The sequence below is a fragment of the Mauremys mutica genome, chromosome 15, assembly GCF_020497125.1.
Source record: "Mauremys mutica isolate MM-2020 ecotype Southern chromosome 15, ASM2049712v1, whole genome shotgun sequence".
In the NCBI taxonomy this organism is placed as follows: Eukaryota; Metazoa; Chordata; order Testudines; family Geoemydidae; genus Mauremys; species Mauremys mutica.
In genome coordinates this window covers 2,939,907-2,966,684 of record NC_059086.1, presented here as the reverse complement: position 1 = coordinate 2,966,684, position 26,778 = coordinate 2,939,907, and the positions used below count along the sequence as shown (strand labels likewise).

Sequence of the window (26,778 nt, the reverse complement as noted above, 5' to 3'; positions counted from 1 at the left end):
GCGGGGTGGCTGGCCCGGGGCAGGATCAGAGCGGAGGGACCCAGGAGTCCGGGCGGCCGGTTCTCGCCGGGAGCTGGGCTTGCAGAGGGTGAAGCCAGGAGGCTGCCGGAGGAAGCGGGCCGGCCCCCGCCCCGTAGAGCCAGGCGGCCGCGCGGTTTCCCCCTCGCTCTGCACAGAGAAGATCAGAGCGCGATAATCACTCGGTGCCCCACGTGGCACCGTGCCCACAGGCCGCCCTTTCATGCGGCATCTGGATCCTGCCCCCGCCCAGGGCTCTCCCCGCCCGCAGGGCCCCAGCTGGGGGGCGCGGGAGCCGAATCCCAGCTGGAGTGGAGCTTCTGGGGCGTGGGTGGGGGGAAGTGCGCACCGCGTCCATCTGTCCGTCCCCGATCCCCCTCCCGTTCCTGATCCGCCCGGGGCCCCAGCGCCCTGGAACGGGCCCATCTACCCGGCCTCCCGGCTCCAGCGCTGGCTGCCTCTCCCGCCCCTCGCAGCCTGCAGCCCCCCCCCGCCCTTCCTGACCCGTGAATGGCTGGCCCCCGCCCTGCAGCAGGGAGTCCCGCCGGTTAATGAACCCCAGCCCCCGCGCCTGGGTCCGGCGCCCCCTTGTGTCCCCGCAGGGTGCTGTTCCTGATGTCGAAGAGCGGCTACCAGCCGCCGAAGCTAAAAGACAAGGCAAAGTGGTGAGTGGCGCTGGTCACAGGACTGACCCGAGCCCCTTGGTGACCCCCAGCGGCCAGCGTGGGGGGGACCCCCCGGGGAGGGAGCCAGGGAGGGGCGGCCCCCGCCAAGGGTGGGAGCTGCCGGGCCGATCCCGGTTCCAGGGTCCTGGGATCAGGGTCTGCTGGGGCTTGGTGGGTTGCGGGGAAAGCTGGGAGCCAGGACTCCTGGGTTCTCGCCTAGCTCTGGGAAGAGCGTGCGGTCTGCTGGTTCGAGTGGGTGTGGTGTGCGAGCCAGGACTCCTGGGTTCTCTCTCTGGCTCTGCCACGGCTTTGCTGTGTGACCTGCTCTGTGCCTCAGTTTCCCCTCCGTAAAGGTGGGGGGGGCCCCGTCCCTGGGCCTGGCCTCCCTGCCAAGGCCCTGGGCGTCCCGCTTGTGTCCCCCCAGGACTCCGGCCTTCCACAACTTCGTGAAAGTGACGCTGACCAAGAACCCCAAGAAGCGGCCGAGCGCGGCCAAGATGCTGAGCGTGAGTAGGGGGCGGGCGGGGCCAGGCCGTGCCCAGGGCGCTGCCCAGCCGGTCCCCCGGGGGGGGCGGGGAAAGTCGGCTGCCCCCCAACCTGCCCCCCCCGTTCCTCCCTCCCCAGCACCAGTTTGTGGCCCAGGCTGGCCTGAGCCGGAGCCTGACGCAGGAGCTGCTGGAGAAGCTGCGGAACCCGGACAAGCTGCCGCGCTGCTGCGAGCCGGAGGAGGAGGAGGCCGAGGTGAGACGGGCCGGGGGCTGGGGGGGGACCCACGGCTCCCAGCTGGCCCTGCCCCCGCCGTGCTCACAGACCGACGGGGGGCCGTGGGACCCCCCCCCACTTAACCCCCCCCCTGTCTTCCCAGCTGCCACCCCCGGTGCCCCAGCGGATCCACTCCACGCACCGGCACGCCCCGGCCGAGCGCAGCAACTCCGACATCAACCGTACGTCCCCCCGGAGCTCGCCGGCATCCCCCTGCCGGGACCCCCGCCGTGCGCCTGCCCCCCCCGGCCGGGACCCCCACCGTGCCCCTCCCCCTCTGGCCGGGACCTCCGCCGTGCCCCTCCCCGCCCCGCTGGGACCCCCGCCGTGCGCCTCCCCGCCCCGCTGGGACCCCCGCCGTGCGCCTCCCCCCGCTGGGACCCCCGCCGTGCCCCTCTCCACCCCGCTGGGACCCCTGCCGTGCCGCTCCCCCTGCCGGGACCCCCGCTGTGCCCCTCCCCACCCCTCTGGGACCCCCGCCGTGCCCCTCCCCCCCAGCCGGGGGCTCCTGCCCTTCCCATCCCATGGTCCCTTTCCCCCACCGTGCCCCCCCGCCTGGACCCCCCCCCGCCTGGACCCCCCTTGCTGGGACCCCTGCCCCGCCCCTCCGGTGGAACCCCCACGTCCCCCCGCCTTGCACCAGGACCCCCCCGTGCCCTCCCCAGCGGCGTGGGGTCCCTCCGGTCCTGCTGGCAGGCGCATGGGGGTGGGGAGCTGGAGGCCGGGAGCCGCCCCCGCTCACCCGGAGGCCTGTGGTTCGGCGTCACGAGCTGGCGCCGTGCGTCCGGTCTCAGCCGCCTCTCGTTCCAGTGCAGCCCATCAAGATCCGGACCCACTGGAAGGAGCCGACGCCCGCGTGCCACGTGGTAGGTGCTGCCCGTGTCCCCGGCCCCTCCAGCGGGTGCTCCGGGGAAAGTTCCATTCCCTGGCGCCTCGGCCAGGGCGTCCGGCGCGGCCCCTCCCACCCCCCAGGGTCCCCCCGCCAGCCCCGCGTTCTCCCCCAGCCCCCCGGTGCGGGGCGTGGCTGGGAACATGGCCCCGGGGGCAGGGGGCCCAGGCTCTGAGCTGAAGAGCCCGGCGTGGGCGGGGGGGGATGCACCCGCTGGGGGGGCCGGGCTGGCATGAATCCCGGCCCTCACCCTGCCTCTCCCGTCTCCCCACGCCCAGGAGATCTGCCTAGACCTCGGCTACGGCACCAGCGGCAGCGCCCCCGGCTCCATGGGCAGTGCCAGGTACCGGCCCCGGGCCCCGGGGGGGGAGACGGGCCGGCCCAGGGGCCCCGCTGGGGGAGGGGGGAGACGGGCCGGCCCAGGGGCCCCGCTGGGGGAGGGGGGAGACGGGCCGGCCCAGGGGCCCCGCTGGGGGAGGGGGGAGACGGGCCGGCCCAGGGGTCCCGTTTGGTGGGGGAGGGGGGAGACGGGCCGGCCCAGGGGCCCCGCGGGGGGTGGGGGGAGACGGGCCGGCCCAGGGGCCCCGCTGGGGGAGGGGGGAGACGGGCCGGCCCAGGGGCCCCGCTGGGGGAGGGGGGAGACGGGCCGGCCCAGGGGTCCCGTTTGGTGGGGGAGGGGGGAGACGGGCCGGCCCAGGGGCAGCGCTTGGGGGAGGGGGGGGACGGGCCGGCCCAGGGGTCCCGCTGGGGGAGGGGGGAGACGGGCCGGCCCAGGGGTCCCGCTGGGGGAGGGGGGAGACGGGCCGGCCCCGGGGTCCCGTTTGGGGGAGGGGGGAGATGGGCTGGCCCTGGGGTCCCGTTTGGGGGAGGGGGGGGACGGGCCGGCCCAGGGGTCCCCATGGGGGAGGGGGGAGACGGGCCGGCCCAGGGGTCCCGCTGGGGGAGGGGGGAGACGGGCCGGCCCAGGGGCCCCGCATGGGGGAGGGGGGAGACGGGCCGGCCCAGGGGCCCCGCTGGGGGAGGGGGGAGACGGGCCGGCCCAGGGGTCCCGTTTGGTGGGGGAGGGGGGAGACGGGCCGGCCCAGGGGCCCCGCTGGGGGGAGGGGGGGGACGGGCCGGCCCAGGGGTCCCGCTGGGGGAGGGGGGAGACGGGCCGGCCCAGGGGCCCCGCTGGGGGGAGGGGGGAGACGGGCCGGCCCAGGGGCCCCGCTTGGGGGAGGGGGGAGACGGGCCGGCCCAGGGGCCCCGCTGGGGGAGGGGGCAGACGGGCCGGCCCAGGGGTCCCGCTGGGGGAGGGGGGAGACGGGCCGGCCTGGTCCAGGATCCCGTTCCAGGCTGCTGCTCCAGCTGGCCCTGGGGCCTGTCCCGGCGCCAGCCGTTGGCCAGACTCAGACTCCGGCTCCGGCTCCTTCGCAGGGTCAACATGTCGGACTCAGACAACGACTACGACGACGTGGACATGTAGGTGCCTCCCCCACCCCCAGGGCTCGTCCAGCTGCAGGGACCCCTCCCCCCCCAAGGGGGCTCAGCTTGGTCGCGGCGCGGGGACCCCCCCAAGGCTTTTGACGGGTTCGGTCAGAGAGACCCCCTTGGCCCTGTCACCCGACGTGCTGGAATTACCTCTGAGCCCGTTTCCCCTGCCAGCTTGGGACTCCAGAGCCAGACCCGCCAGCCTGCTGCAGCCCAGACCCAGGGTCTGCCCCCTGCCCCCAAAGCTGCAGCCTAAACTGAAAACCACCCAGCAGGTTACCTGTCTCCAGCTCCCCGTGGGAGCCAAACCCCAAAGGGATCCATTTGCTTATACAGGGTAAACTCAGACGCCGTCCGCCCTCTGTCACACTGACCGAGAGAGGCCCGGCTGTTTGCTCCCCCGGGTAGTAATCACTTACTCTGGGTTAATTAATAAACAAAAGTGCTTTCACCAAGTGTGAGAAGTGGGTCCAAGGAACACCAGACCGAACAGAGTCAGTGCCCGAGCGAAGTAAAACAAAACCCGCGAGTCTCAGCCTAACACATTAAGACACTGAGTCCAGGTAAATCTCCCCCTCAGCGATGCTCCAATCCGCTGATTTCGCAGACTAGACGCCTGGGCCCATCCCTCCCCCCGGGACGGCCCTTGTTCCTCCCGGCTCCGGTGGTAATTAGGGGTTTTCTCGTGACTGGCCGCCCCCTTTGTTCGGTCCCACCCCCTTGTAAAGCTTTGGGACCAGGCGGGGATCTGTCCTCCTAAACGGAAAAGCACCAGGGTTAAGATGGATTCCACCGTTCTTCCTGGCAGCCTTTGGGAGGCCAGAACCCTCCTAGCCTCAGCAGCCATGGGGCTGGGCGTCTGCCCCCGCCAGGCGGCGGCTCTGCCCTGTCCCCCCATTGCCCCTGCCCCCCGTCTCCCCTGCAGCCGGCAGCTTTGCCCCACCCCCGGGATCCCACGTGGGGTCAGCTGAGTGGCTCACGCTCTCTCTCTTTCCCCCTCGGTCCTGCCGTGCAGCCCCAGCCGCTGTGACCCAGCCTGGTAGGTGCCCTCACCCCCCGGCATCAGGCACTGGAGGGTGGGGCGGGGGGCTCCCTCGCCTGTCCCGGCTCACAGGGCGGCGCGTGGCCTGGGCCGAGTGGCCCCGAGCTGGCACTGCCCGACGCCCCACGAGACGTGAGCTGGGCCAGGCCATGGGGGGCTGGGGCCTGTGGGTAGTGGGGGACCCAGGGGTCATGCCCAGTTCCGGGGGGGTCCTAGGAGGGTGCGGAGGACCCTGGCAGGGGGAGCCTGGGCCCCCAGCACTGTGGGTTCCTGGCCAGGGCATGAGGCCCGGAGTCCCCAGGGGGCTGGGGATCTGAGGGCTCCCTGTGCCAGGCGTGGGGGGCAGCCTCGGGTCGATGGTCTGGGCTGCCATGGGGGAGTTCCCGGGGGACCCGTGCTGACTGCTGTGCTCTGCCCCCAGGCCCACGCTGCCAGCCGACGCTGACGTGCCGCCCCCACTGCCCCCCAAGGTGAGTGCCCACGGGGCGGGGGGGGAGGCTGCATAGGATATGCCAGGGCTGAAGCAATGGGAAGCTTGTCCAGTCTCCCCTGTCAGACCCACCCCCCAGCCAGCCTGTAGTTCCTGTGTCAAACCCACCCCCCAGCCCGGTGCCCGTCAGACCCACGGGCCCAGCCAGCCCCTAGCCCCCCTGCAGCCAGCCCAGAGCCCCCCCATCAGATCCACCCCCAGCCAGCCTGTAGCTTCGTTATTACCTTACTGGTTACTCGGCAGTGCAGACAACGCAGTTCCCTCAAAGCGACGCAGCCTCAGGCCTCCATCCCGGTACCCACGTCCAATATGGTGATTTATGGGAATTATTCACCATATAAAAGAAAAGGTTCTGCCAATCCCAAGGGATCGGGCACATCCCCTCCCAGGTTACTGAATAGTCCAGATTTACCCAAATCCACGCTACAGCCAATTCTTCTTAACGAAACGAAACTTCATTCAAAACCAACACAGAGCGAGTGCTGGTTAAAGGATCAATATCCCTGCGGACCAGTTCAATCCATGGAGCTGCAGAGATGCTGAGCTTTGTAGCCGCAAAGAGTTCGTTCAGGAAGAGCTCCTAGGTCAATGCCCAAATCTCACATTCAGGGCGGTACCGGCATAACTGGGACCTCAGTCCTGCAACTCGAACGTCCCCTGACGAAGCCTAAGCAGATCCAAGGTGACAGAATCAGGACCCAAGGATCTGTTATACAATTTCCTGCTCTTTGACAAGCTGGGATTGCCTCGGGGACAATCCGGCTGACTTGGCAGGAGGTCCGTCACCGGTCCTGAGTTAACATTAGGCCATTTGCTTGTTTCTCCGCCATTCACAGAACATTTCAGCGCCAGCTGGATACTGAGATATCCCGTGTTTACAATTCATTTAAACGCCAGGATGCTCTTGTGAGCGCTGACTGATCAGAATACAGCCTAGCCAGGGACAGGTGGTTACATCGTCAGTCCGACTCCTACATGTGTAAATACACAAAAACACAAACGTGTCTTGTGAGGGTTATTTGTTTTGCAGGATGTTTAACCCTTTCTGGCCATGTGTCACCCGCCCCCGTCACACCCACCCGCCCAGCCAGCCTGTAGCCCCCCCATCACACCCCCCCCAAGCAGCCCATAGCCCCCTCCATCGGATCCACCCACCCACCCAACCCGTAACCCCCCATCACACCCACTCCCCCAAGCAGCCTGTAGCCCCCTCCATCAGATCCACCCACCCAGCCAGCCTGATATCCCCGTGAGGGTGCTGCCTGTGGGCGCCAGCTGAGGTCACTCAATTAGGGTGAACTGCAAACAAAACGGGGCAGACACACCCCAAACACGGGTGGATATTCCAGTACTTAGTTCACCAGCCAGCACAGACCAGCTTCTACAGCACCTCACTGGTTACTCAGAGTCCAAACAGCAGAGTTCCCTTAAAGTAACCCAGCCTCAGGCCTCCGTCCAGACACACACGGCAGATATGACGCTGATTCCTGAAAATCTGATCTCATCATATAAAGAAAAGGTTCTTCCAATCCCAAAGGATCAGCCACACACCCAGGTCCAGTTATAACTGAGATCTTACCCAAAATACACGCTACAGCCAATTCTTATTAACTAGGCTAAAATGTATTAAAAAAGGAGAGCGAGAGTGTTGGTTAAAAGATCACTAGACAGACAGACTTGAATTCAGTTCTTGAGGTCCGGATACATAGCAGAGATGAGCTTGTAGTTACCAAAAGTCCTTTTAGAAACAGTCCATAGGTTCTAGTCCAATGTCCATATTCAGGGTGGCTCCAGTCAGTGACCGGGGATCTCAATCCTTGTGGCTTAAGGTTTCTCTTGAAACCCAAAGCAGATCTGAGATGAAGCAGGATCGTGTCCCAGGGTTCTTAGATGTTTCCAGCAGCCTTTTGCCCTGAGAAAACAATAGGCTTACCTCCTTCTCCCAAACATCCTGGCAATTAGCACAGGGTAATTTATCCATTAAACAGTTCAGCTACAGGTGACCACAACCTTCGAAGAGACACACAGACAATAATACTATTTCTCTCAAGTATCTTCCTAAATGTTAATATTCCCTTTTTGATCTTTGACTCAAAGCTTTAGCGATAGACAAGACTTGTTTGCTTACGTCACAAGACCGGAGCAAACACCTCCCCTTCTGCCTCCAGCAACCAGCCTTGCATTTCACAGCTCTGGTCATGGACAGATCTTCCTAACCCGTTCGGCCCTGGGTCAGGTCAGCCTGGGAGGGAATTCACTCTTTCTGGCCCTGTCACCTTTCAATGAGATATTAGATCAGACTGATAACGTCACAACACCCCCCCGCACGGTGCTCCCCCCAGACCCCCCCCGGTCTCCGTCTGACGCCCCCTCCCCCGTCTGCAGCCCAAGTTCCGGAGCCGGTCCGACGAGACGCCCGCCGAGGAGACGCGGCCCCAGCCCGGGGGGCAGCTCCTGCAGCGGCCCGGCACCCCGGTCTCCCTGGTGCGGTGCTCCAGCGGGCCCGTGGGGAGCCGGACCCCACACCCCACCCAGCACGCCGAGCCCCGCCGCTCCCACCTCTCGGCCAGCTCAGGTGAGTCGGGGGGGGGGGGGCTGAACAGGGCTTCTGCTTGGGAGCTGCAGGTCTGGAGTGAGGCGTGATGGGGGGAGGGCGCTACGGGTCGGGAGTGAGGGGTGTCAGCAGAGCTGGGGGGCTGCGGGTCAGGAGTGAGGGGCACCGGCAGGGCAGGGGTGGGGGAGCTCAGGGCTGGGCTAGCAGGGGGCTGCGGGTCAGGAATGAGGGGCAATGGGGGGGAGGGGGCTGCAGATCGGGAGTGAGGGGCTCCCCGGCCAGGGTGGGGGTCTGAGCCCCCCAGTGGGGCGCAGGAGTCACTGAGGCTGAGTGCAGCCCTCGGGGCACCTCTCCGTGGGGCGGGTGTTGGGTCTGGGGGCTCGGGGAGCCAGGCCAGAGTGACACAGGCGCCCTTTGATCTTCACCCCATCCCCAGATCCCACCCTGTGGCCCGGACCCCGGAGCGAGGAGCCCCCCGTCCTGCCCCCCAAGACAGAGAAGAAACGGAGACAGGTGAGACCCCCCCCAGGGCAGGCAGGGGACCGCGTCTCGGGCTCTCTGTACCCCCTGGCTCCAGCTCGGCTCCGGCTCCTGACCATGCACCGGACCCAGCAGCCTGGGAGTGAGAGGTGGGGGGGGGAGGTTGTTGGGGGGGCTTGTGGGGGATGGGGCCAGGGCCTGGAGCCACTCAACCCCCGTTGCTGCTCATCCCCCAGGATGGATCCCTCTTCAAGAAGGTCTTTAACGGCTGCCCCCTGCGCATCACGGCCACGGCCACCTGGACGCACCCCAGCACCCAAGGTAGGGGGGCATGGGGGGGATGGGGGGAGACGGGGGATGGGGGCACCAGGGGGCATGGGGGTCGGGGGGGGATGGGGGCTCTGGGGGGGCAGGCAGTGAGAGGGACCAAGGTGGGGGGTGGGCAGGGTGCAGGAGGCTCCAAGATAGGGGGAGGGCATGGGGGGGCAGCTCCCATGGCAGGGGGGCCCCTCTGCCTGGCTCCCTCCCCCCTCAATGGATGGACAGGCCTGGACTTGCGACCGGACCCCAGCGCCCTTCCCCCCCCCCGAGATCCGGGCAGTGCCAGGTTCAAATCTCCTCCTGCCCCCCCCACATCCCCTCCCACTGCCCCAACTCCCTCCCCCTCCCTTCCAGACCCACACCTGATCCTGGGGGCCGAGGAGGGGATCTTCACCCTGAACCGCAGCGAGCCGGAGGCCACGTTGGAGCTGGTGAGAGCGGCGGGGGGGGGGGGGGAGTCTCTGGTACCCACTTACCTGGGAGGTGCGGCTAGAGGAGGCAGTACAACCTCTGGGAGGGGAGGAGGGGCAGGGGGCAGTATGGCCAGTGGGGTGGGGGCAGTACAGTCTATGGGGCGGGGAGGGGGGGAGGGGCAGGGGGCAGTACAGTCTATGGGGCAGAGAGGGGAGAAGGAGGTGGGGCTGAGTCGGCCGTGGGGCGGGGGGGGGAGGGACTCGCTGGCGCCCCCTGGCGGTGGCCGGACAGACCCGCTGACCCCGTCTCCTCTCTGGCAGCTCTACCACAGCCGCACCTCCTGGGTCTACTCCATCGGCAACGTGCTCATGTCCATCTCGGGTGAGCCGGGGGGCCGAGCCCGGCCAGCGGGGCCTCCACCCTGTCTGGGGCGGCTCGGACACGGGGGCTGTGGGGCAGGGTACAGGGGGCTGCGGGTCGGGAGTGAGGGGCACCGGCACAGCTGGGGGGAGCCCAGGGCTGGGTACCAGGGGGCTGCGGGTCGGGAGTGAGGGGCACCGGCAGAGCTGGGGGGAGCCCAGGGCTGGGTACCAGGGGGCTGCGGGTCGGGAGTGAGGGGCACCGGCAGAGCTGGGGGGAGCCCAGGGCTGGGTACCAGGGGGCTGCGGGTCGGGAGTGAGGGGCACCGGCAGGGCTGGGGGGAGCCCAGGGCTGGGTACCAGGGGGCTGCGGGTCGGGAGTGAGGGGCACCGGCAGAGCTGGGGGGAGCCCAGGGCTGGGTACCAGGGGGCTGCGGGTCGGGAGTGAGGGGCACCGGCAGAGCTGGGGGGAGCCCAGGGCTGGGTACCAGGGGGCTGCGGGTCGGGAGTGAGGGGCACCGGCAGGGCTGGGGGGAGCCCAGGGCTGGGTACCAGGGGGCTGTGGGTCGGGAGTGAGGGGCACCGGCAGGGCTGGGGGGAGCCCAGGGCTGGGTACCAGGGGGCTGCGGGTCGGGAGTGAGGGGCACCGGCACAGCTGGGGGGGTGCAGGGCTGGGCTAGCAGGGGCTGCAGGTCGGGAGTGAGGGGCACCGGCACAGCTGGGGGGGTCCCAGTCTCTCCCAGAGGGCTGAGCCCCGGCTGACCCCCCCCCCCCCGCAGGGAAGACCCCCCATCTGTACTCCCACAGCCTGACCAGCCTGTACGAGCAGAGCAAGAGGGAGCAGCGCCCCGGCGTGCACATCGCCCCCCACCGGCTGCTGCCCAGGTACCGCGGGGCCCGGGGCAGGGCGGGGGGGTCGGATACCTGGGGGCAACCCCCTGCCCTTCCGTGGGGGGCTGGGAGCCCAGGTCCCACATTGCTGCATGGCCAGCTCCCAGCCCCGCCCCATCCTAGAGCGGGCGAGACCCCCGGTGCCCCCGGTGCCCAGCGGCTGGTGCCCCCGGGGGCCCCTCAGGCTGCCCCCCTCAGCCGGCTGCGCTCTGCTCCGCAGGAAAAACGCCACCTCCACGAAGATCCCCGATACCAAGGGCTGCCGGGCCTGCTGTGTGGGTGAGTAACGCCCTCCCGGGGCCCCCCTGCGCTGCCCCGGACCCCCCTGCGCCCCCCAGGCCTCCCTGCGCTGCCTGGGACCCCCCTGCACTGTCCTGGACCCCCTGTGGCCCCCAGCACCCCCGGACCCCCCTGTTCCCCTAAACGCCTTGCACCCCCAAACCTCCTGGCCCCCCCTGAACTGCCCCAGAACCCCCTGCTCCCCCCAAACTGCCAGGACCCCCATGTGCCCCCTGGACACCCATGTGCCCCCCAAAACTCCCAGACCCCCCCTGTGACCCCAGACCCCCCTGTGCCCCCTACACCTGCTCCACCCCAGACACTCGCTCCCCACAGCACAGCCCCCTGCACCCCCGGAATCCCTCTCCTCACAGCCCGCCCCCCCGACTCCCCCCCTGCTCCCCACAGCCCGGCACGCGCGGAGCGGCTGCCACTACCTGTGCGGGGCGCTGGAGGCCAGCGTGGTCCTGCTCCAGTGGTACGAGCCCATGCAGAAGTTCATGCTGGTGAAGGTAGGGACCCCCCGGGGGGGTGAAGTGGGGGGGGGCAGGGGAGCTGGGGGGTAGGAGTGGGGTGAGGTGGGGGGCTGGGGGTGGTGGATAAGGGGGTGGGGGGTGAGGTGAGGTGAGGTGCTGGGGGATGGGAGTGGGGTGAGGTGGGGGGGTGAGGGGTTGAGGTGAGGGGCTGGGGTGGTGGGTAAGGGGGGGGCTGGGGGTGGCAGGTAAGGGGGGTGGGGGTGAGGTGAGGTGCTGGGGGGTGGGAGTAGGGTGAGGTAGGGACTGGGGGGTGAGGTTAGGAGCTGGGAATGGGGTGAGGTGGGGGCTGGGGGTGGTGGGGGGGTGAGGGGTTGAGGTGAGGGGCTGGGGGTAGCGGGTAAGGGGGGTGGGGGTGAGATGGGGGGCTGGGGTGGTGGGTAAGAGGGTGCTGGGGGTGGCAGGTAAGGGGGTGGGGGGGTTAGATGAGGTGCTGGGGGATGAGAGTGGGGTGAGGTGAGGGCTGGGGGTGGTGGGGGGGTGAGGGGTTGAGGTGAGGGGCTGGGGGTAGCGGGTAAGGGGGTGGGCGTGAGGTGGGGTCTGGGGGTGGTGGGTAAGGGAGGTGGGGGGTGAGGTGAGGTGAGGGGGGCTGGGGGTGGGTTGAGGTGGGGGGCTGAGGGTGGCGGGTAAGGGGGGTGGGGGTGGGAGTGGGGTGAGGTAGGGGCTGGGGGTGGGAGTGGGGCTGGGGGTGGCGGGTAGGGGGGCTGGGGGGTGGGGTGAGGTAGGGGCTGGGGGTGGCGGGTAGGGGGGGTGGAGGCTGGGGGCTGTCACCGCTTGGGCCCTCGCCCCCCCCCGTGCTCCCAGCGCCCCCCCCACGAGGTTCCTTGGCCCCTCCAGCTCTCAGGGGCCCCTCTCTGCCCCTCTCACCCGGGCACCCGTCCCCCCCCAGCACTTCGACTTCCCGCTGCCCACCCCCCTGCCCGTCTTCGCGATGCTGGTGGCGCCGGGGGACGAGTACCCGGCCGTGTGCATCGGGGTGAGCCCGGGCCCCTCGCCCGCCCAGCCCGTCCACTTCCACACCATCAACCTCAACTCCCTCACCTCCTGGTTCACCCACACCGGCGCCGGTAAGGGGGCGCCGCGGGGCGGGGCGGGGCGGGGCTGGGGGGGCTGTGTGCCAGCCGGGGGGGGGGCTGTGTGGGGGGGGCTGATTCAGGGGCTGCGGGGGGGGCGCCAGGTGTGGGGGACACAGGGGCAGTGGGGAGGGGCTGTGTCGGGTGGGGGGGGCTGTGTGTCAGCCTGGGGGGGCTGGGCTGATGGGGGGGGGGGCTGTGTGGGGGGGGCTGATTCAGGGGCCAGGGCTGCGGGGGGGGGGCTGTGTGGGGGCTGCAGGTGCCATGTGCCAGGTGTGGGGGACACAGGGGGGCTGGGGGGGGCCACGTGTGCGACCCCCCCCCTCGGTCCAGGCCCCGTCTCGGCTCAGCCCGGCCCGGTCTCTCCACAGACGTGTCCTGCCCCGGGCCGGTCCAGGTGAGCCAGGTGGACAGCGAGACGGTGCTGGTGCTGCTGGACAGTGAGTGGGGGCAGAGCGTGTGGGGGAGGAGGCGGCCATGTACATTGGGGGCAGGGGGGGCATTGGTCGCATATGGGGGGGTCCGGCTGGGGGACGGGGGGAACGGAGCACGAGGGGGAGGAGGCCGTGCACATTGCGGGGTCTGGTGGGGGGGGGATGGAGCACGAGAGGGGGGAGGCCGTGCACATTGGTGGTGGGGGGTCATCGGTTGCATATGGGGGGGTGGCTGGGGAGGGAGGGGCACCAGCTCCAGACCCTGATCCCCCCCCCCGCTCTGCCCCCCAGGGAGCGTGAGGATCGTCACCCTGCAGGGCACCCTGCTGCGGAAGCTGCCGGCCCCCAACATCACCTTCGACGTCGCCGTGGAGACCATAGGTGGGTTGGGGTGGGCTGCGGGCCCCCCACTTCCTGTCTCCGCCAGCCGGGCAGTGGGACTGGGGGGGCTGTTGGACAGTGCTGCCCCCCCCAAGGGCTGTGTCTCAGCGAGCGGGGCCCCCTCTAACCAGCCCCACACCCCAGAGCCGGCCGCATTTCAGCGTCGGGGGTGGGGACCCCTGGGTGACCGGCCCCACGCCCGAGAGCCGGCCGCATTTCAGCATCGGGGGCGGGGCCCCTGGGTGACCGGCCCCACACCCCAGAGCCGGCCGCATTTCAGCGTCGGGGGCGGGGGCCCGGGGTGACCGGCCCCGCGCTCCAGAGCCGGCCGCATTTCAGCGTCGGGGGCGGGGGCCCTGGGTGACCGGCCCCACGCCCCAGAGCCGGCCGCATTTCAGCGTCGGGGGCGGGGGCCCTGGGTGACCGGCCCCACGCCCCAGAGCCAGCTGCATCTTGGCTGCAGCTCCGTGCTCTGCCCTCTGGATGCTGCATTGGGGGTGAGCTGGGGGGTGCTGGGCACATGGGCTGACCCGGCTCCCCTCTCCCGCAGCGCTGGGGCAGAACTGCCTGCAGGCTTTCTGGCGCCACGGGGTGCAGGTGTGGGACTTCGCATCGGCACAGGTACGGCACCCTGCCCCCCCGTGTCACCCCCTGCCCCCTTGAGCCCCTCCCAGCCCGGACTGGCCCACGGACTCGGCTCCTCCCAACCCAGCCCCCCCCCGAATCCTCCCCCAGCTCTGACTGGCCCACGGACTCGGCTCCCCCCAACACCTCCCCCCACTCTGTGCTGAGGCCTCCCCCCCCAGGGAACACTCCTCGTGCCAGGCACCCCCGCCCCAGTGTGGGTCGCCTGGGCGGAGAGGGCCAAGGAGGGGGGGCAGGGGATGATCCAGCTCCCGGGGCAGTGGCAGCGGGTGGGAGAAGGTGGGGGTGTCTGTGGGGGGCGGGGGGGGGGGGTCATTGCGACGGCCCCTCCCGGCAGTGCCCCCCCCATGCCCTGCTGTCTCTTGTAGCTGATCAAGGAGCTGCGGGACCAACGCTGCACCTTCCGCCTGCTGGGCACCCACAGGTAGGGGTCAACCCCCCCTCCCCGGGCACCCCCAGATAGGGGCCAACCCCCCTCCCCTCCCCGGGCACCCCCAGATAGGGGATCCACACCCCCCTGGGGCACCTACAGCTCAGGGTCACCCCCCCGGGCACCCACAGGTAGGGGTCAACTCCCCTCCCCCCCAGGCACCCACAGATCAGGGTCACCCGTTTTGGGGGGAACAAATCCAATGGCCACGACCCTCTGGGGCCCTGGCTCATAAGAACGGGGGGCTGTGGGGGTGTCAGGGGCCATCGGCTGCCTGACCCCGCTCTACCCCCCCCCAGCACCGTCGTTTTGGAGACGCGCCCCATGGACGACACCCACAGCAACCTCTACGTCCAGGAGTGACAGCCCCAGCCGTGGGGGGGTCGGCCTCACCCCCCGAGAAGCTGATCTTCCCCAGCGAGCCACCCCGCCCCCCCCGGGCCAAGGACCCACCCAGCCATGTGGGCCACGTCGGAGAATCGGCCCCCGGTGCCCCCACGCTGCACGGACTGGGGGGGGCTGAGCGTGCCCCCACGCTGCACAGACTGGGGGGGGCTGAGTGCACCCCACGCTGCACAGACTGGGGGGGGCTGAGCGTGCCCCCACGCTGCACGGACTGGGGGGGGGCTGAGTGCACCCCACGCTGCACGGACTGGGGGGGGCTGAGCGTGCCCCCACGCTGCATGGACGGGGGGGCTGAGCGTGCCCCAGGGGTGTCACCGTTTCACCCCATTTTCCATACTGTGTCTGTAATTATTCAGGAAAAAAGTAGGAAAATCCTCACTTGGCTGTTTTCTCCCCCCCCCCCCCGGATAAAGGGGGGGGCAACCCACCACCCCTCCCTCACTACAGTGGTCAGAGCCCTCAGCACAGGAGACACCCCCAGCCTGTGTGCACCCCCCCCCAAGCTGCTGGGTGGTCCCCAGTAATGCACCCCCCAACCCTGGGCCATGTGTGTCGGGGGGGTGGCAGGCCATCCCCCCCCAGCTCTTCTGCAGCAAATGCCCAGATCCACCCCCCCCACCCCCACCCCAAGGCTGCTGGGCTGCCTCACTCGGGGGTGGACCCAGTAGGGGACTAGGCAGGCTGGGGCGGGGGGGCCATTTGTAAAATGACAGCAGAGCCAGAACCCAGGTGTCCAGGCGCCCATCCCCCTCCACGACAGAACCCAGGCATCCGGGTGCCCATCGCCTTCCAGCGACAGGTGTCTGGGGTCAGCGACAGAACCCAGGAATCCGGGTGCCCATCGCCTTCCAGCGACAGGTGTCTGGGCTCATCCCTCCCAAGGGGTCAGCGACAGAACCCAGGGATCTGGGTGCCCATCCCCCTCCGGGATGTGTGTGTCAAAAACAGAACCCGGGCGCTCCTCCTCTCCCAGCGACGGAGCCCAGGTGCCCGGGCACCCATCCCCCTCCAGCGATGGAACCCAGGAGTCCGGGCTCCCATCCCCCTCCAGCGATGGAACCCAGGAGTCCGGGCACCCAACCCGCTCCAGCGACGGAACCCAGGCGCATGGGCGCCCATCCCGCTCCAGGGACGGAACCCAGGCGTCCGGGCGCCCATCCCGCTCCAGGGACGGAACCCAGGCGCCCGGGCGCCCATCCCGCTCCAGCGACGGAGCCCAGGCGCCCGGGCGCCCATCCCGCTCCAGCGACGGAGCCCAGGCGCCCGGGCGCCCATCCCGCTCCAGCGACGGAACCCAGGCGCCCGGGCGCCCATCCCGCTCCAGCGACGGAACCCAGGCGTCCGGGCATCCATCCCGCTCCAGCGACGGAACCCAGGCGTCCGGGCGCCCATCCCCTCCAGTGACGGAACCCAGGCGCATGGGCGCCCATCCCGCTCCAGCGACGGAACCCAGGCGTCCGGGCGCCCATCCCCCTCCAGTGACGGAACCCAGGCGTCCGGGCGCCCATCCCCTCCAGCGACGGAACCCAGGCGCGGTCGCCGTGCAAAGGGGGGGGGGGGTCCGTGCCGCTCCCCGCAGCTGCAGGAAGGAGGCGGCTCAGGGCGGGTGCAGCCATCAATCACCTCGTTTATTGACCAGGAAACGGGGGTTGGGCCTAGCGCTGCCCCCTGCAGGCCCCGGCCCATCTCACCCCCCCCCCCACGTAGGGGGTGTCCCTGCACGGGCCCCTGATGGGGGGCAGCTATAAAAAGGCACTTGGGATCAGCCCCCCCCCCCCAGGAACACCCACAGGCGGAGACCGGGGGGATCAAGGTGGGCCCAGGGGGTGTCAGCGACAGCCCAACCCCCACCTGGCCTCTGCCCCACACTCTGCCCCCCCGGGTGGGTTCAGTGTCTGGCCCTGCCGGGGGGAGACGCCGGCAGGAGGGGTCGTGGGGGGAGATTAGCAGCAGCGGTGCCCCCCCGAGGACCAGCCGCCCCCTAGCCCTGGCGCCCCCCAAGGGGGCACTGGGGGGGTCTGTGCTGGGGGGGGGGGCAGGCGTCCCTAGCCCAGCTGGTCTTCGTATTGCTTGCGGAAGCAGTCGCCGGCGGGGAAGAAATCCCAGCAGCGCTCCTGGTACATCTTCCAGACGTAGGACTCCTGCGGGGGGCAGGGGGGTTAGGGGGCTGGGGGGCAGCTCCCTCAGCTACACCCCAATCCTTACCTGGGGCAGGTGGCCCCTCTCAGAGCCTAGGGGTCAGACCCGCAGGATCCTCCAGCCCGTATCCCCGTCCTCCGTGGGGCCGACCCACAGGATCCTCCAGCCCGTATCCCCCTTTCCCGCCCGTGGGGCCGACCCACGGGATCCTCCAGCCCGTATCCCCCTTCCCCCCCGTGGGGCTGACCCACGGGATCCTCCAGCCCGTATCCCCCTTCCCCACCTGTGGGGCCGACCCGTGGGATCCTCCAGCCTGTATCCCCCTCCCCCCGCGTGGGGCCGACCCGTGGGATCCTCCAGCCCGTATCCTCCTCTCCCGCCCGGTGGGGCCGACCCACGGGATCCTCCAGCCCGTATCCCCCTCCCCCCACCTGTGGGGCCGACCCACGGGATCCTCCAGCCCGTACCCCCCTTCCCCGTACCCCCAGCTGCCTGGTGCGGGGGGGCTCACCTGGCCCGTGTGCTCCGTCTCGTCCTTGTTGATGAGATACATCAGGAAGAACCTGGGGGAGCGAGGGGGGGGTCAGATCCCAGGGGCTCAAGGCACAGCCCCCCCCGTCCCCCCCAATTTAACCCCATGAGCATCACACACTTGGGAGCTGCAGGGCCAGGAAGGGGTTAACATGCCCCAGGTTTTTGGGGGGTGGAGGGGGCAGGGCCCCGCAGTCACACAGAGATAGCCCCACCCCTGCCTCTCCCAGGCCCCGCCCAAGGCTCCGCCCCTGGTCTTGCCCCACCCCCTGCCCCCCATGATCTTGGCCCCGCCCCTGCCCCAGGCCCCGCCCAAGGCTCCACCCCCTGCCCCAGGCCCCGCCCCCGCTCACATGTAGTTGGCCAGGTTGTGCTCCTCCAGCGTGTGGCTCTCGAAGCCGTGCGGCGTCGTGTCGAAATAGTCGCTGCCGATGCCGCAGATGAAGCACTTGGTCTGTGGGGGGGGGCCGCAGGGATGAGAACCCAGGTGTCCTGGCTCCCCCTCCCCCCTCTAAGGGGCAGGGTGGGGATTGGCTAGGGCTCAGCGCCGGCCCCCCAGACACGGAACCCACCCGGGGGCTGAGCCGGCCGCTCCCACAGACCCGGTACGGGTGGGGGTGCGGGTGGGGGTGTCACTCACCTCCATGTCCTCCTTCACCTGCTCCTGCTGGTCGCGCAGCTCCCCGAAGGCGTCGATGATCAGGCCTGGGCAGAGAGAGGGGGTGAGGGCCCCCCGAGTCGCCTGGGGGGCAGCCTACCCAACCCCCCCCACGCAGGAGCGGGGCCTGGCCCCCCCTCACACCCCTGCGCCCACAGCTGACATGGTGCCCCAGGCACAGCGTCCCGTCCACCCCCCGAGCCTGGCACCCCCACCCTGTTCACCCCCCATGCAGCCCCCAGCCCAGCGCCCCCACCCCACTCACCCTCATGCAGCCCCCAGCTCAGCACCCCTCCTGGCTCACCCCCCCACCCAGCGCCCCCACCCCACTCACCCCCCATGCAGCCCCCAGCCCAGCGCCCCCACTCCATTCACCCTCCAGCCCAGCACCCCCGCCCCACTCACCCCCATGCAGCCCCCAGCTCAGCCCCCCTCCCGGCTCCCCGCTCACCCTGGATGATGGCCAGCAGGATGACAATGACGAAGAAGAAGAAGGTGATGTCGAACACCACGCGGTAAAGCTCGTACTCGTCGCCGGCCGGGTCCTCGATCTCGTCCCCGATGCCCCCGCCCGCCCGCACCCCCACGTACATGTGGAACAGGTAGCACTGGGGGGAGACACAGTGGGGTGAGGGGTGCCCGACGGGTCAGACGGGGGGGACCTAGAGGCCTCCCCTGGAGCCATCAGAGCAACCCCCCCCCATGCACAGGGCAGTGGATCCCCAGGACAAGGTCCCCCCCCCACCCGGAGTAACCCCCCCCCCGCTCACCGTCATCATGTCGTCACATTTCATGTCTGGCTCGTCCTCGTCCTCGCTCTTGTTGTAGAACTTGCGGAAGAAGTTAAAGGCCACCACGGTGTAGAGGTAGACGACCACGGCCAGCAGCCCCACCGTCATCGCCAGCTGGGGGGGCACGGGGGGGCTGGTACTGCCGCCGGAGAGAGCCTGGCCTGCCCCCCGCCTGCCCCCCCCACCCCTATCGCCCACTGGGAGGTACGGGGGGGCTGGTACTGCCGCCGGAGAGAGCCCGGCCTGCCCCCCGCCTGCCCCCCACCCCCACCCCCATCGCCCACTGGGGGGCTGGTACTGCCGCCGGAGAGAGCCCGGCCTGCCCCCCGCCTGCCCCCCACCCCCACCCCCATCGCCCACTGGGGGGCTGGTACTGCCGCCGGAGAGAGCCTGCCCTGCCCCCCACCTGCCCCCCCACCCCCACTGCCCACTGGGGGGGCACGGGGGGGCTGGTACTGCCGCCGGAAAGCACCCGGCCGGGCCCCTGCCTGCCTGCCAGCATGGCCCCCCATGCTCATTGCCAGCTGGGGGCGGGCGCCAGGGGTCCCCCGCGTGGCCCCCCCCGCCCGGTGCCCCCGGCCCGGCCCCACCTGCTTGCCGTTGTGGGTGACGGAGGAGAGGATGGTGCGCAGCGTCTTGACGCCCATGGCGATGTCCAGCAGGTGGGCGGCGAAGAAGAAGTTGTTGTAGTGGCCGAGCAGGGACATGACCATGTACCAGACCAGGTAGAGGAAGGACTGCGGGGGAGGGGACAGGGGCTGGGACGGGGGGGTGGGGGGGATCCCCAGGTCTCCCCCCAGCTCAGGGCAGGGACGGGCCGCGTGGCTGAGGGCCAGGAGATACTCAGCCCTTCCGCCGGCACCGCTGTGCCCCTCACCCCGGCATCTGGTCCCGGCCTCCTCCACTCCCGCGGCAGCCGAGCGCAGGACAGGCGCCCTCTGCCCCCCGGCTCCTGCCCCCCTTCTGCCCCGCGGCCATGAGCCCCCCTCGCTGGGCCCCGCTGCCCCCCCCGGGTGCCACGACTTCATCCCACGACTCCCCCCCTGGGTCCCACGACCCCCCCGGGTGCCACGACTTCATCCCACGACTCCCCCCCTGGGTCCCACGACCCCCCCGGGTGCCACGACTTCATCCCACGACTCCCCCCTGGGCCCCACGACTCCCCCCCCTGGGCCCCACGACCCCCCCGGGTGCCACGACTTCATCCCACGACTCCCCCCCTGGGTCCCCCGACTCCCCCCCCCTGGGCCCCACGACCCCCCTGGGTGCCACGACTTCATCCCACAACTCCCCCCTGGGCCCCACGACCCCTCCCCCCAGGTCCCACGACCCCCCGGGTTGCCACGACTTCATCCCACGACTCCCCCCCTGGGGTCCCACGACTTCCCCCCCTGGGCCCACGACCCCCCCGGGTGCCACGACTTCATCCCACCACTCCCCCCTGGGCCCCACGACCCCTCCCCCCAGGTCCCACGATCCCCCCGGGTGCCACGACTTCATCCCACGACCCCTCCCCCCCGGGTCCCACGACCCCCCCACCCCAGGGCCTGCACTCACGTTGTTGGTGAAGATGACACCGAACTTCCAGAGCTGATACTTGATGTCGATGGACGTGATCCTGTGGGAGCGGCAGGGTGAGCCGGGCCGCAGCCCCCTGAGCCCCCCCAGAGCCCCCTCGCTCCCAGAGCCCCCCGGGAGCTTTCCTCCTCCCAGATCCCCCCACCCCCTGAATCTCCCCCACTCCCTGAGCCTCCCACACACCCAGATCCCCCCACCCCCTGAGCCTCCCGCCCCCCGGATACCCCCCGTTCCCTGAGCCTCCCGCCCCCCGAGGCCTCACGAGTGTCCCACCTTCCAGTCCCCCGGATCCCCCCCCTGCCCCCTAGGCCTCCCAGTCCCGCCCCCCCAGCCCCCTCACCACGTCAGCAGGGACTTGTCGGGCTGGGGTTTCCTCTCGGTCTGGGCGCTGATCTCCAAGCTGGCCAGGTCCATGCCCAGTAACTCCGCGATCCGCTCCCGCCCGTAGATGTCGCCGTATTTCTCCAGCACCTGCGGAGGGCGGGGGGCAGAGGGAACCCCCAGGGCAAATGCAAAGGGAGAAAGGCCTGGTCCCCCCCCCAGCCAGCCAGCCAGGCCCCTGCCCTGGCACCCCCTGGGGGAAAGGCCCCGTGTCCCCCTTCCCCACGCAGGGGCCATGTGGGACCGGCGGCCCCTGGGGCCAGGTGGGAGCCGGCGCCCAATGGGGGAAGGGCCCCGCGCCCTGCCCCGGGGCCGGACGGGAGCCGGCGCCCAATGGGGGAAGGGCCCCGCCCTGGGGCCGGACGGGAGCCGGCGCCCCCTGGGGGAAGGGCCCCGCGCCCGGGTCACTGAGGGACTCACCTTTCTCTTGACGAATTTATCCCAGTAGTTGCTCGGGAAGGACCTGGTGTGGGGAGGTGAGACCCAGTGTCAGGGGGGTTCTGGGGGGGGCAGTGCTCCTCGGGGTCGGGCTCTGCTCCCCCTGCAGGCCTGGGGGTGGGAGGGGTGCAGGGGTAGGCGAGAGGGGCTGGTGGGGGGAAGCCCCCCCAGTCTTGAGCCACCCCAAAGGGCCCAGTGGGGAGACGCTGGTGGGGGGGCGGGATGGACACCGGCAAGTTTCTGCCCCCCTCCCCCCATGCTCAGAGCGGCAGGGTGCAGCTGGGATGGATGGTGGGGGGGGGATCAGGGCGGCCGGGCACTGACGCAGGGAAGGGGCTTCTCCAGCGCCAGGAGATCCAGATCCCCAACCCAGAGACCCGCCCCCGCAGGCCCAGCCCCCGCCCCCCCGCAGGCCCAGTCCCCCACGCACGGGGTGTTCAGCACCAGCCGGTCCCACTGGCCCTTGATGTCGTCGTCCTCGGGCTGGTCGGTGATGTAGAGCCCGTCGAACTCCAGCTTGCGGGCCAGCTCCTTCTCCCGCTTGAAAATCACCAGCGGGACCTGCCGGGAGAGGGGGTCAGGGCGTCGCCGGGGGCTCCCGGCCAAGGGGGCTCAGGGCATCGCGGGGGGCTCCCAGCTAAGGGGGGTCAGGGCATCGCGGGGGGCTCCCGGCCAAGGGGGGCTCAGGGCGTTGCCGGGGGCTCCCGGCCAAGGGGGGCTCAGGGCGTTGCGGGGGGCTCCCGGCCAAGGGGGGCTCAGGGCATCGCGGGGGGCTCCCGCGGTCACTGGCCCAAAGGGGGTCAGGGCGTCGCCGGGGGCTCCCAGCTAAGGGGGGTCAGGGCATCGCGGGGGGCTCCCAGCTAAGGGGGGTCAGGGCATCGCGGGGGGCTCCCGGCCAAGGGGGGCTCAGGGCGTTGCCGGGGGCTCCCGGCCAAGGGGGGCTCAGGGCGTTGCGGGGGGCTCCCGGCCAATGGGGCTCAGGGCATTGCGGGGGGCTCCCAGCTGAGGGGCCGATGGGGTGTGTGGGGGTCCTGGCTGAGGAGGGGACACCCGCTGGCCCCTCGGTCTGGGGGGGAGGGGCCATGGCCCAGGGATATGCCCATAGCCTGTGGTAGGCGTGGCCCCATGGCGCATGGGCGGGTCCCTGTGCCAGGTGGGCGTGGCCACATGGCAGGCGGCTGGACACGGCCCTGGGGCCAGTGGGCGGGGCCACGTGGCAGGTGGGCGGGGCCACGCGGCGGGTGGGCGGGGCTCCGGGGCTCACCTTGAGGCAGTTGTAGCCAATGATGCAGAGGAAGGCGACCAGGGTGTGGGTGATGGACAGGAACCGCAGCGTGGGCTGCATGTAGCCCGTGCTCTCCTCCAGGAAGAAATAGACCACGCTGTCCTCCTCCTCGTCCTCCCCGGCCCCCTCGCCGCTGGCCCCGAAGCCCGAGCCCCCGGCCAGCTCCTCCAGCAAGCCGGAGTCCTCCAGCTCCTCCTCGCCCGGCGGGGAGTCCGACACCTGCGTGGCAGGGACAGCGTGGGGGCGGGAGCCACGCCCCCTCCAACCCCGCACCACGAACCCCCCCAGACCCAAGTCCCAACCCGGGCGTCCTGGCTCCCAGCCCTCCCTGCTCTAGCCACTAGCCCCCATTCCCCTCCCAGAGCCACAGATAGAACCCAGGAGTCCTGCCTCCCAGCCCACCCTGCTCTAACCACCAGCCCCCCACTCCCCTCCCACAGTCAGGATAGAACCCAGGCGTCCTGGCTCCCAGCCCCCCCTGCTCTCACCACTAGCCCCCACTCCCCTCCCAGAGCCGGGAGAGAACCCAGGCGTCCTGGCTCCCAGCCCCCCCTGCTCTCACCACTAGACCCCCCTGCCCCCCCCCGGCGCCGGACCTTGTAGAAGAGGAGGATGAAGTTGATGGCGAAGGCCAGGAACAGAGCCAGGAAGCGCAGGTTGTAGAAGTTCCGGGACAGGTAGTTCTGGAAGGACAGAGCGGGTCAGCGCCGAGGTGGCTGGGCCGTGGGGGGCCCTCCCCTCCCCGCCCCCCGGCCCGACTCCCCCCTCCCCCAGCCCCACGGTACCAGGAACTTGACCCTCTGGATCTCCAGCTCGGCCCAGAACTCCGAGCTGCCGCCGGCCGGCTCCTCCTTGCGCTCCCGCGGGGTGGCCGACTTCCTCCGGTGCTTCCTCGGGGCCTCGGCCGCCGGCTCCTGGGGGGCCTCTGGCTCCTCCGGCCCCGCCTTCTCCCCGTTCTCCGTGCTGCGGGGGGGGGGCAGGGGGGGTGGGCAATGCGGGGTATGCACCCCCACCCTCACGTATCCAACCCCTCCCCCACGCCAAGCCCCTTCCCTTGCCCCAAACTGCCCCCAGCCTGCGGAGCAGCCCCCTCGCTGGAGCAGGGGCACCCTGGTGGGGACGGGTGGGGCAGGCCTGCCCTGCCGTTCCCCTCATGGCCTAAGCTACCCAGAACATAAGAACGGCCGTACCGGGTCAGACCAAAGGTCCATCCAGCCCAGTATCCTGTCTACCGACAGTGGCCAATGCCAGGTGCCCCAGAGGGAGTGAACCTAACAGGCAATGCTCAAGTGATCTCTCTCCTGCCGTCCATCTCCATCCTCTGACGAACAGAGGCTGGGGACACCATTCCTTACCCAGCCTGGCTAATAGCCATTTATGGACTTAGCCACCATGAATTTATCCAGTCCCCTTTTAAACATTGTTATAGTCCTAGCCTTCACAACCTCCTCAGGCAAGGAGTTCCACAAGTTGACTGTGCGCTGCGTGAAGAAGAACTTCCTTTTATTTGTTTTAAACCTGCTGCCTATTAATTTCATTTGGTGACCCCTAGTTCTTGTATTATGGGAATAAGTAAATAACTTTTCCTTATCCACTTTCTCAACATCACTCATGATTTTATATACCTCTATCATGTCCCCCCTTATTCTTCTCTTTTCCAAGCTGAAGAGTCCTAGCCTCTTTAATCTTTCCTCGTATGGGACCCTCTCCAAACCCCTAATCATTTTAGTTGCCCTTTTCTGAACCTTTTCTAGTGCTAGAATAACTTTTTTGAGGTGAGGAGACCACATCTGTACACAGTATTCGAGATGTGGGCGTACCATGGATTTATATAAGGGCAATAATATATTCTCAGTCTTATTCTCTATCCCCTTTTTAATGATTCCTAACATCCTGTTTGCTTTTTTGACCGCCTCTGCACACTGCGTGGACATCTTCAGAGAACTATCCACGATGACGCCAAGATCTTTTTCCTGACTCGTTGTAGCTAAATTAGCCCCCATCATGTTGTATGTATAGTTGGGGTTAATTTTTCCAACGTGCATTACTTTACATTTATCCACATTAAATTTCATTTGCCATTTTGTTGCCCAGTCACTTAGTTTTGTGAGATCTTTTTGAAGTTCTTCACAAGACCAAAGCAGATTAACTATCTTGAGTAGTTTAGTATCATCTGCAAACTTTGCCACCTCACTGTTTACCCCTTTCTCCAGATCATTAATGACTAAGTTGAACAGGATTGGTCCGAGGACTGACCCTTGGGGAACACCACTAGTTACCCCTCTCCATTCTGAGAATTTACCATTAATTCCTACCCTTTGTACCCCCCTCCCAGAGCTCTGAGGAGAACCGCCCCCCGTAGGCCCCATCACCTCTGACCATGGGCCCCACTCCCCCCAGTTTCCCCCAGCCCCACTCACTCGGCCTTCTCAGCCTCCGCAGGTGGCTCTTCGATCTTCTCGGGCTCCGGCTCGGCCGCCTCCTCCCCTTCCAGCTGAGGAGCAACACAACAGACCCCGCGTCAGGGACCCCGGACAGAGGGAAAAGGGGCCCCTGGTACATGGGGAGCAGCCCCACCCCCCGGGCTGAGACAGGAGACCTGATACCAGGCCCGAGCCCTGGTCTAGCTGGGCTGGGAACCTGTCTCTAATGCCACACAATGGGATCAAACCCAGGAGTCCTGGCTCCCAGCCCCCCACTGCTCTAACTACTACACCCCACTCCCCTCGCAGAGCTGGGCATAGAACCCAAGTGTCCAGGTTCCCAGCCCCCTGCTGTAACCACTAGACCCCACTCCCCTCCCAGAGCTGAGGAGAGAACCCAGGAGTCCTGCCTCCCAACCCACCCGCTCTAACCACTAGATACCCCCGGCTGCCCCCAGAGCCAGGGAGAGAACCCAGGAGTCCTGACTGCTGTCAAAAGGCCAGCCCCTCCCCAACCCCCAACGTACCCCCAGCTTCCTCTTAAGGATGGGAGTCCCCTCGGGGGTAGGCGGTTCCACCGCCGTGGTGTCCCCCACATCCCCCAGCCCCCCAGGGGCATCGGGGGCGGTCGCTCGGTAATGCCCGGTGTCCTTCATCTCCAGCCTGAAGACCTCCCCCGCCTCGTCAGGGGCCTCCTCCTTGCCGGCCTCCACAAACTCGGCTGCCTGCCTGCCCTCGGCCGCCTCCTGCCCGTCCTCGGCCGGCCCCAGGTCCCCGTGGACCTCGTCCTGCGTGGGGTCGGGCATGCTGGCCAGCAGCTCGGTCACCGTCAGCTTCTTGGCGCCTTCCACCAGCCCGCCGCCGAAGAGCACGTTCCAGAGGAGGAGCAAGAGGCCCCTGAGGACGCCGGAGAAGAAAAGCAGCGTTCCCAGGAGGACGGCGTAGACGCAGCAACTCACGCCCACCGCCAGCTCCTTGACCGTCATCTTCTTCAGCCGGCGGAGCTGGCGGCGCAGGTTGCGGTAGGTGAACATGTGGAAGAAGTCCAGCACCCCCGCCAGGAACTCCCCGAAAGCTGAGGTCGCCTCCGGAGGAGCCCCGGCCGCCTTCTCTGCCTCGGTCCCCTCCCCGCCTTCGGCCTCCTCCTCCTCCTCCTCTTCCTTCCCCGCTTCCTCCTCCGAGATCTGCGCCGCGATCTGCATCTCGAAGATGGTGTCCTCGCAGAAGTTGACGAAGAGCTCCATCTTCTCCGACTCACCGCCCTCGTTCACCACGTCGAAGATGAACTGCCGCTTGGACTCCTTGACCTGGGGCATCTCCCACTGGGCCTTGTTGGTCTCGCTGATCTCGAAGTAGATGCGTTCGATGCGCTTGCTGGCCCCCATGATCTCGATGCGGCCCAGGTAGGGCCGGAAGTAGTTGAGGATGCTCTCGGCCAGCTCCAGGAAGGTCTTGAGCCGGCTGTCGTGGGGCACGTGCTCCGAGAGGTTGGTCAGCAGCACGGCCACGTTGAAGCCGATGTCCTTGGCCGGCTCTTGGAAGCGGTTGGCGAACTCCTCGTAGTCGATCATCTCATTCTCGTCCGCCTCGGAGCAGGAGAGCAGGAACTGGATCTCGGAGGGCGCGTATTGCTTCTGGCTGTCCATGGCCTTCTGGAAGTCCTTCTTGGAGATGAGCCCCCGCGGGTCGGTGATATAGTCCAGGAAGGCGTCCGACGCCACGATGTCCTTCAGCTTCAGGAACATGTCGAAGAACTTGAGGATCATCTCCACGTTGCTGGACGACTCCACCAGCATGTCCACCATCTGCCGCGCAATGGTGCCGTTCACCACGTTCCCTGGCCGGGCAGGAGGAGAGTGGGTTAGACGGAGGGACGGGCAGGTGGGGGGAGGCAGGAGGGATGGATGGACAGGGGTTGTGGTGCCCTGAACCGCCCCCACACGTGCCAGGCTGGGATTCCCTGCCCAGAGGGGCCGGCGAGAGGCGCTGCCACCTGCCCGGCTGGGGTGGGGGATCTCG

At 68.9% G+C, this 26,778-nt stretch overlaps 2 protein-coding genes across 6 annotated transcripts in view; one reads left to right on the top strand and one right to left on the bottom strand.

Annotated features, from left to right (window-relative positions):
• MAP4K1 (mitogen-activated protein kinase kinase kinase kinase 1) overlaps window positions 1-14,638 on the top strand; it is a 41,520-nt gene extending 26,882 nt beyond the window's left edge. For 4 of the 5 annotated variants that reach the window (XM_044988996.1, XM_044988994.1, XM_044988995.1 and 1 more), the window contains 23 exons: window positions 621-683; window positions 1,108-1,189; window positions 1,308-1,424; window positions 1,549-1,627; window positions 2,256-2,311; window positions 2,613-2,677; window positions 3,751-3,795; window positions 4,820-4,843; window positions 5,268-5,316; window positions 7,722-7,911; window positions 8,327-8,403; window positions 8,607-8,691; window positions 9,046-9,122; window positions 9,426-9,486; window positions 10,244-10,349; window positions 10,576-10,634; window positions 11,043-11,146; window positions 12,057-12,234; window positions 12,612-12,680; window positions 12,966-13,055; window positions 13,606-13,676; window positions 14,069-14,124; window positions 14,430-14,638. In XM_044988996.1, coding sequence (XP_044844931.1) covers window positions 621-683; window positions 1,108-1,189; window positions 1,308-1,424; window positions 1,549-1,627; window positions 2,256-2,311; window positions 2,613-2,677; window positions 3,751-3,795; window positions 4,820-4,843; window positions 5,268-5,316; window positions 7,722-7,911; window positions 8,327-8,403; window positions 8,607-8,691; window positions 9,046-9,122; window positions 9,426-9,486; window positions 10,244-10,349; window positions 10,576-10,634; window positions 11,043-11,146; window positions 12,057-12,234; window positions 12,612-12,680; window positions 12,966-13,055; window positions 13,606-13,676; window positions 14,069-14,124; window positions 14,430-14,493 — 1,867 coding nt within the window. In that variant the 3' untranslated portion in view covers window positions 14,494-14,638. The remainder of the gene's footprint in view (window positions 1-620; window positions 684-1,107; window positions 1,190-1,307; window positions 1,425-1,548; window positions 1,628-2,255; window positions 2,312-2,612; window positions 2,678-3,750; window positions 3,796-4,819; window positions 4,844-5,267; window positions 5,317-7,721; window positions 7,912-8,326; window positions 8,404-8,606; window positions 8,692-9,045; window positions 9,123-9,425; window positions 9,487-10,243; window positions 10,350-10,575; window positions 10,635-11,042; window positions 11,147-12,056; window positions 12,235-12,611; window positions 12,681-12,965; window positions 13,056-13,605; window positions 13,677-14,068; window positions 14,125-14,429) is intronic. The other variant, XM_044988993.1, reaches the window with a different exon arrangement.
• A 1,514-nt stretch (window positions 14,639-16,152) lies between these two features.
• Window positions 16,153-26,778, bottom strand: part of RYR1 (ryanodine receptor 1) — a 121,930-nt gene continuing 111,304 nt past the window's right edge. The window contains exons 88-103 of the mRNA XM_044988271.1: window positions 25,287-26,596; window positions 24,757-24,830; window positions 23,122-23,299; window positions 22,933-23,019; window positions 22,316-22,555; window positions 21,482-21,612; window positions 21,034-21,076; window positions 20,573-20,703; window positions 20,212-20,272; window positions 19,245-19,391; window positions 18,634-18,768; window positions 18,315-18,471; window positions 17,846-17,910; window positions 17,559-17,659; window positions 17,186-17,237; window positions 16,153-16,676 (exon numbers count right to left, since the gene is read on the bottom strand). Of these exons, the coding sequence (XP_044844206.1) occupies window positions 16,581-16,676; window positions 17,186-17,237; window positions 17,559-17,659; window positions 17,846-17,910; window positions 18,315-18,471; window positions 18,634-18,768; window positions 19,245-19,391; window positions 20,212-20,272; window positions 20,573-20,703; window positions 21,034-21,076; window positions 21,482-21,612; window positions 22,316-22,555; window positions 22,933-23,019; window positions 23,122-23,299; window positions 24,757-24,830; window positions 25,287-26,596 (3,008 nt within the window). The 3' untranslated portion in view covers window positions 16,153-16,580. The remainder of the gene's footprint in view (window positions 16,677-17,185; window positions 17,238-17,558; window positions 17,660-17,845; window positions 17,911-18,314; window positions 18,472-18,633; window positions 18,769-19,244; window positions 19,392-20,211; window positions 20,273-20,572; window positions 20,704-21,033; window positions 21,077-21,481; window positions 21,613-22,315; window positions 22,556-22,932; window positions 23,020-23,121; window positions 23,300-24,756; window positions 24,831-25,286; window positions 26,597-26,778) is intronic.